The sequence below is a fragment of the Pygoscelis adeliae genome, unplaced genomic scaffold, assembly GCF_000699105.1.
Source record: "Pygoscelis adeliae isolate BGI_AS28 unplaced genomic scaffold, ASM69910v1 Scaffold537, whole genome shotgun sequence".
Classification (NCBI taxonomy): domain Eukaryota; kingdom Metazoa; phylum Chordata; class Aves; order Sphenisciformes; family Spheniscidae; genus Pygoscelis; species Pygoscelis adeliae.
In genome coordinates this window covers 1,025,168-1,031,727 of record NW_008825213.1, presented here as the reverse complement: position 1 = coordinate 1,031,727, position 6,560 = coordinate 1,025,168, and the positions used below count along the sequence as shown (strand labels likewise).

Here is a 6,560-nt window from a genome sequence, read left to right as displayed (position 1 = left end):
CCCTCTTCCCTCCAGGGCTTTGTCCCATGGCACTCTACCAAGCAGATCCCTGAAGAGTCCAAAGTCTGCTCTCCTGAAGTCCAGGGGAGTGAGCTTGCTGTGTGCCCTTCTCGGTGCCCTAAGGATCTTTAACTCCACCATTTCATGGTCACTGCAGCCCAGGCTGCCCTTGAGCTTCAATAACAATCAAGTTTTCACTACGTGACTACATTTTATGTTAGCGGAAACATAGGAAGACTGTTCCCGAGATCTAACATGCAAGTCTTGAAATGGCTGTAGGACATACTTTGTTCTCGAGGATGCAGACACCGTGTCTGCTTAACATATTTATTCATGAGATGTAGAAAAGATGTATTCAGGACAAATATCGTTCTGAATCATCTGTGTGCTAATCCATTTATAAGCCAATGGTAAATATTCGTACATTTATTAAAGGTTTGGGCAAAATTTTTAGCCTATGAAATGTGCGTTAGCTGCTCGTCTCTGCAGCAAGGCATGTTTCTTTTCAAATACCACTACAGCACCTAGCGCTGCAAGTACGTGTTCCAATCACTCCGATGATGATGATGATTCTTGACTGGTTGACATATTTAGAAAATAAGCATTATGCTCTATTCCACATTTAATGTTTAGGTGCACAGACATAAGCTTTTGGGTTCTGAAAAAGCTTTTAGCGTCCAATGAAGATACTTAAGAATGACTTGAGCCAATCTATCCAGACAGGCAGTACACCAATGTCACTGTAATCTTGACTAAACCTTAACAATCAAAATTACCAGGTGCCAAACACAGACTCTTTTATTTTGTTCCTCAAATAGGCCTTGTCACCCTCTTGTCTCTTCAGCTTTGTGCCCGAAATGCACCCCCTCCTTATATCCATTCCAAAGCCGAGATACCAGCACGGCCTATGGACAGCTGCAGGGGGTCGTTCGCGGGAAGCTGCGTTGCCTCCTCATCCCTGCTGCCCCACACCACTCTTCCCTCCTCCCCCAAACCAAATGCCAGAGCGGAGCTGCTGCACAGCGACAGGAGTCGGCTGGAGATTTGGGGCTCTGGAGGAGATCGTGCTGGAGAAGGCAATCTCGCACTCCAGGGAGGGGAAGAGAAAGATGCCAGCCCTCTCTCCAGCCCTTCTGTACAGAAGATTTAGCAGTACCGCAATATTCTTCCATGGTATCAGAACCCTGGAAGAACCAGTGAATTGCAGTATTTGTCCACACCCCATGACAGAGATGTTATCTCATACAACTCCAGTTTCACACATTAATTACAAAATGCTTAATTTTCACACTATCACAGATATTCTTCTGAGAGGCAGTCTGGCCAGTACAATAGCAGACGGAAAGGGGAAAGCTGTCACTGCATCTTATTCTTACTTTGGCTTGGTTGGAACAGTCATAGCGCATCCTCTGTCTGTTCTTGTTCATTTTATTCATCAACATTTTTCCTGTGCGGAAGTCAAAAGTGCTCAGGTCCATCGAGCTCCCCAGGTAGCGTGCCAGCTGGGGCTTGCTTCGGAACTTTTTACCACTTGGGCTGAAAAAACACAGAAAAGAAACAAGGAGGGAAATTAAAATGCTCTGGACTTCAATACCAGCGCTCACTGCAACTCAGGAGAGGCAATTTTTACTTCCTTCATGAAAAACGCCTGCTAAACTTCCAAGAATGAAACTCACATTAAACTCTACATGGATATTATTGCTTTCATATCAACTCCTCCTCATGGTTACGGTGGAAGAGACAAATTAAGTGCAGACCATGTTAAAATGCTTTTATACGTAAAGAGGAAGATTCAGACCAGGTATAAATGAACATAGCATAATTCACACAATAACCGACATGGGAGACATCAGCACAGATGTACTTATCACTTGGTTGTCTCAAATAATAAATGCCCGTTTTCAAGCACAGCTTCTTCTCCCCGGAGTGTTACGTTTGACTAGCACCACGACTAGCACCACAAACGTCTCCTCGGACTCCTCGCCCCCCCCCCCGGCCCCCCCCCCCCCCCCCCCCACCTTGAATAGCACATTCAGGTTTGATTACAAGTCTTCGGTAGCATTCTGAACACTTAACTTCAGGATTACACAGTAGCAAGGAGAAAGAACAGAAGTTAACTGCTGACAAGCTGCAAAGCAAAGAATTACAAAGCTTAAGTGATGCAAAGATAAAGGTCAAAACGTTGGAAAACTTTCCATTAATGGCAAAATGGAAGAGAGTCTTTTTAAACACCTGGTTTCACATGAAAGACTACAACCTGGCAAGCAGGCACAAATTACTCCAACTCCTCATTGTTGTTTGGTTTTGGTTTTTTTTAATGATATAACATAACCTTTTGCACTACTACAAAAAGCACTGCTAGGTAAGCTCTTATTTTTTATGCATAAAGCAAAAATACATCAATGTGTTATGACTGCAGCGTAGAACTATACAGACAATAAGCACAAAGCATTCTTCACATTCTCATTTAGCTTCATAACAATGCCTCCTTATTCCCGTAGTTTCTCTCATTTCTGGTTTTCTGCACCTTGCAACTTGTATATTCAATCTTAGTACCCATCTGGTAGAAGCTCTCTCCACATACATCTATCATCTGAACACAGGTTGGCTGGGTGAAAGGCATTTTAAGACCAAAAATGCCAGTTACCACTCCACCCTTATTTATCCATTTTCTTCTTTGAGCGGTTCGTAGTGTTAGAACATTTTTTTCCAGCCATATTGCATGGAAGTGGGGTGATCTCCTCCCTAGCCTACAAATACCCTCCACTCTCGATGTACCAAGGATCTCATCTAGAAGGTGTGAGGTCTCCCTGGGATGTGACCTTACTAATAGGTTGCCCGTTGTACCCGGTGGTGGCACCCATGAGTTCAACAACTCAATTCAAAGCAACTCCACAATATCCAAGCATTGAACTTGAGATGACTAGAAGCAGTACCCACATATTGGAGTCTCTATTTTTTCTACTGAGAAGTGGTATCAGTGCAATTTATACTTGCCGGAGACAAATCAACGCCAATGAGGTTCAAATGCTTCCTGAGGACAGTTGGAGCTCTGTGATTAAGGTTACCTTCTGTTATTCCTGAAGCCAGAAATGCAGGCTACTTGTTGCCAGGGTTCTATTTGAAGGCCAAGAATAACTTGAAATAAAGTTGTCACAGGATGAGAGGAAAGAATTATCGCTAACTATTTCAGCAGCACAGACCCCGCTCTACCACGGTGGTGGTGTTCGCACTGGTAAGACACTAACAACCTCTCTAGGGTCTTCTCAAAGGAAAAAAAGCTCAAAGGAAAAAAGCCTCTTTTCAACACATTATCTCCTTCCCTGAAGCCTTTATTAGGGGAAAGGTCTGAAAAAAATAGCATAAGCATAGAATTTCTAGTACGGGAAAGTGGCAAACCAATTAGTCCAAGTCAGACTGTGTATGCAAAAAAAATAGATTAAAAAACCCAGAAAGAACCAAAGTATTAAAAGCTCTCCAAAAACTGAGAGACAAGGTTAAAATGAATTATACTAAACCTGACATCTGAGAAAGTCTCTCAAAGGACTTACGACTGAGAGGTGGTGGTCATCCCCCACACAGCATCTTGCTTAGCACGCTCCTGGCCCCGATTGCTCCCGAGCTGCTTATCCTGCCCGTATCTACTCCCCGCCACCACCACTACTCGAGCATGAAAGCACTCGTGCAAATGCACAGTTAACCAGATGGGGAAAATAATCCATCTTTAGAGGGTAGGGAGAAGAGGAGGAGACGTTTTATCACTGGTTATTCCTCAGCTGGACCAGTTCCCAACGGAGCTGCACAAACACTCAGGCCAGAAGGTGACACAGAGAGTAGGAATAAGCAGACAGGAACAGAGACTGGGTCCAGACTCAAATTTGAAACCACTTTTTAAAAATATAAAGGGAGTTATATGCCTCAAATCCAGAAAGAGGAATAACCAACTCCAGCAGCTTTTAGGTCAGAGCCATCGCTGCCGTCAGTGAAGCCAAGACGAGAAACTCCTACTACATGAAGAATATGACACTGCTTCCTCTTCCAAGATCCGCAGCTCAAATTTACGGTTTAGTGTCTTAAAAATAATACATTACAGTGAATCGTGCACTTAGAAGCGCAGCATAACTTCCAGAACAACAGAGCCAGATACACTCAGAGACAGTATTTTAAATGAACACAGCCCTTCAGCTTTTTTGTTTAGTATGTGTTCTAGTAATTTTGCAATGGATCTGAAAAACTGCTCAAAGTCCACATATGTCTAAAAAAAACCCACCTGAAATGACTCAGAGTCCTGTCTCTTCCTGGGGAAGCTTGGCCCAAAGGAAAAGCACTGAAATGTTCAGAAGAAAAACTTTTATTCTGATTATGTCTTGAAAAAGGCAATACTGTACCAAGCCTCTCTGGGGCAATAGCAGACCAGGGAACAAAGCTACAACTCAAAGCTGACAGTAAACTTGCTCAGTAAACACAAACAGAAAGGAAGTGGCTGGTGTGCTCTGGAGCTCCTGGGGTCCCTCTGGCAGGAACACGCTCGGTAGGACACAGCCATTGAGGGAACCTACAGACACCTGATAGGGTCAAAGGGGAAAGGAAATAAAGAAAAAAAGAAAAAGAGGCAGCCAAAAAAACCACAAAACTTGAGCAGCGGGATTGCTTGCTGCACACCACAAAGCACAGAAACAGTAAACCAGCATTCTGAACGTCGTTAAAATGCTTGTGTGCCCCTTAAATGTCACAAAATATGAAATCTCCTTCCACTCCAGAGCAAAAGCTTTGCTCTGCACTCCTGTTTTTTATCTAGAAAGACTTTGAAGAGACCCAGGAGACATCTTGGTACAAAGCTGCAAAACCCAACCTCTTCTGAATAATACTGCAGGCACTGACACTGTGAGCACACTGTACTTGGTTCCTGGATTAAGGTCTTTCACACTTCACGTTACGAAAAGCAAGGCAACTGCAGAGTTGCAAACGATTTTACATGCTCATCCATCAAAAGCTCCGACGCATTCTCTGCTCGCGCAGCCTGCCTGGGCACTAACAAAACCGAAGAGGACCGAGGGGTGGTATGACCGAACCCAAGCCACCCTCAGTTGTTATTCACAGACTTTTTAGGCGCGGATTAAGCTGAATGCGTGGCAGCCTATTGAAGGGCCAGGCGCTGCCAGGTGTCCGCTGCTCTCCATGTGCAGCTCACCCTTTGTTTCCTGCCTTATATTCTTAAGCAGAGACCGACTGCAAGCCCTGGCCCTCTCCCCTCCTCCCTCATTACACGAGTCTCCTCCCCTCCGCTCTCCCCATTTAGCCTACGCAGGATCTGCACAACTTGGAAAGCAAGGGACAAAAGACAAAAAAAACCCCGAACAAACCCAGGCGTCACCTGCCTTTTAAAGAACTGGGGACGGGAATAAACTAGGTAAAAAGGGTGATCAATAGCATGTGCCCAAAGCCTCGTTTCCTCGGTGGGGGGTGACGGGTATAATGCAAAATGTTTTTCCTTCTCCGTTTCAATCGTGCTCCCTCCTGCACGGAGCTGGGGAGTCACAGCCCACCCCGGCTTCCCTCCGCCGCACTTCTCTCCCCAGCTCTGCTCCAGGCAAAGGCCGGTGCCGGGGGCCCTTCGGGTGCCCTACGCCCCCTGACACCGCTTCCTCGGGAGACACGCGTACCCTGGGACACCTCACAAGCTGCCACCGTTAGCCCCCCTCTCTCGCAGCATCTTCACGTTATCCCCGGCTGCAGCATCTGCACCAAGTCCTGCCTCGGTCGTCCCACACTCCAACAACTCGGTTATCCCAGGACAGGCTAGCACAGACATACTCGCAGCTTTCACCAGTGCACACAAAAAGCACCGGCGTGAACAAGCAAGACCAGGTAACTCCAGCTGCCATAACCCACCCCGTGTCTTCACACGTCTGCGCAGCAGCATCTCCCCATCCCTCCACAAACGGGTGCCCTCAGCTCTGCGCGGAGCGGCCTCGGGGGATCAAGCTGTCCCTTGCCACCCCAGCTGTCCCAAGCAGTATTTACGTGCGCATGGAGGCCCCGCACCACTGCCAGCAGCAGCATGTAAGGGATGCTCCCTGCCCCGCAGGGCAACGGGGTTGTCTTTGTTCAGTGACTTGGGCTCCGACCACACCAAAAAAACAAAGGAAAAAACCCCAAAAAACACCAACACCCCCTCCCAGAAAACAAAAAAACAACTTTGATACACACACAATCTCCCAAATTTCCAGAAGCACCCCACCCCTAAACAAGAACCCAAGCGGCAGTCCCATAACACAGCAATGAGCCCAAATATAACTAGCCATTTTTATAAGGCTCATCTCAAGCATCATGAGAGCTTCCCTGGGGGAGCTGTGGGCAAAACAGAACAACCAAGAAAGAGCAAAGTACGGTCTCAGCAAAAGCATTCTCCTCAATTTTTTGCCACTATGAGATTACCCTCCTATTTTTTTTTTTTTTTTTGGGGGGGGGGGGGGGAGTATACAGACCAAAATATACTTGGGGGATGTTAAAAACGTTTTCTTCAACTTTTTACATAGGTGCTGCATAGGTAAGAAATT

General features: G+C 46.1%; 1 protein-coding gene across 1 annotated transcript in view; it reads right to left on the bottom strand.

Moving 5' to 3' along the window:
• Window positions 1-4,334, bottom strand: part of MBD3 (methyl-CpG binding domain protein 3) — a 15,324-nt gene extending 10,990 nt beyond the window's left edge. Inside the window, exons 1-2 of the mRNA XM_009329073.1 lie at window positions 4,271-4,334; window positions 1,377-1,536 (exon numbers count right to left, since the gene is read on the bottom strand). Coding sequence (XP_009327348.1) covers window positions 1,377-1,478 — 102 coding nt within the window. The 5' untranslated portion in view covers window positions 1,479-1,536; window positions 4,271-4,334. The remainder of the gene's footprint in view (window positions 1-1,376; window positions 1,537-4,270) is intronic.
• Between the last annotated feature and the right edge of the window lie 2,226 nt (window positions 4,335-6,560).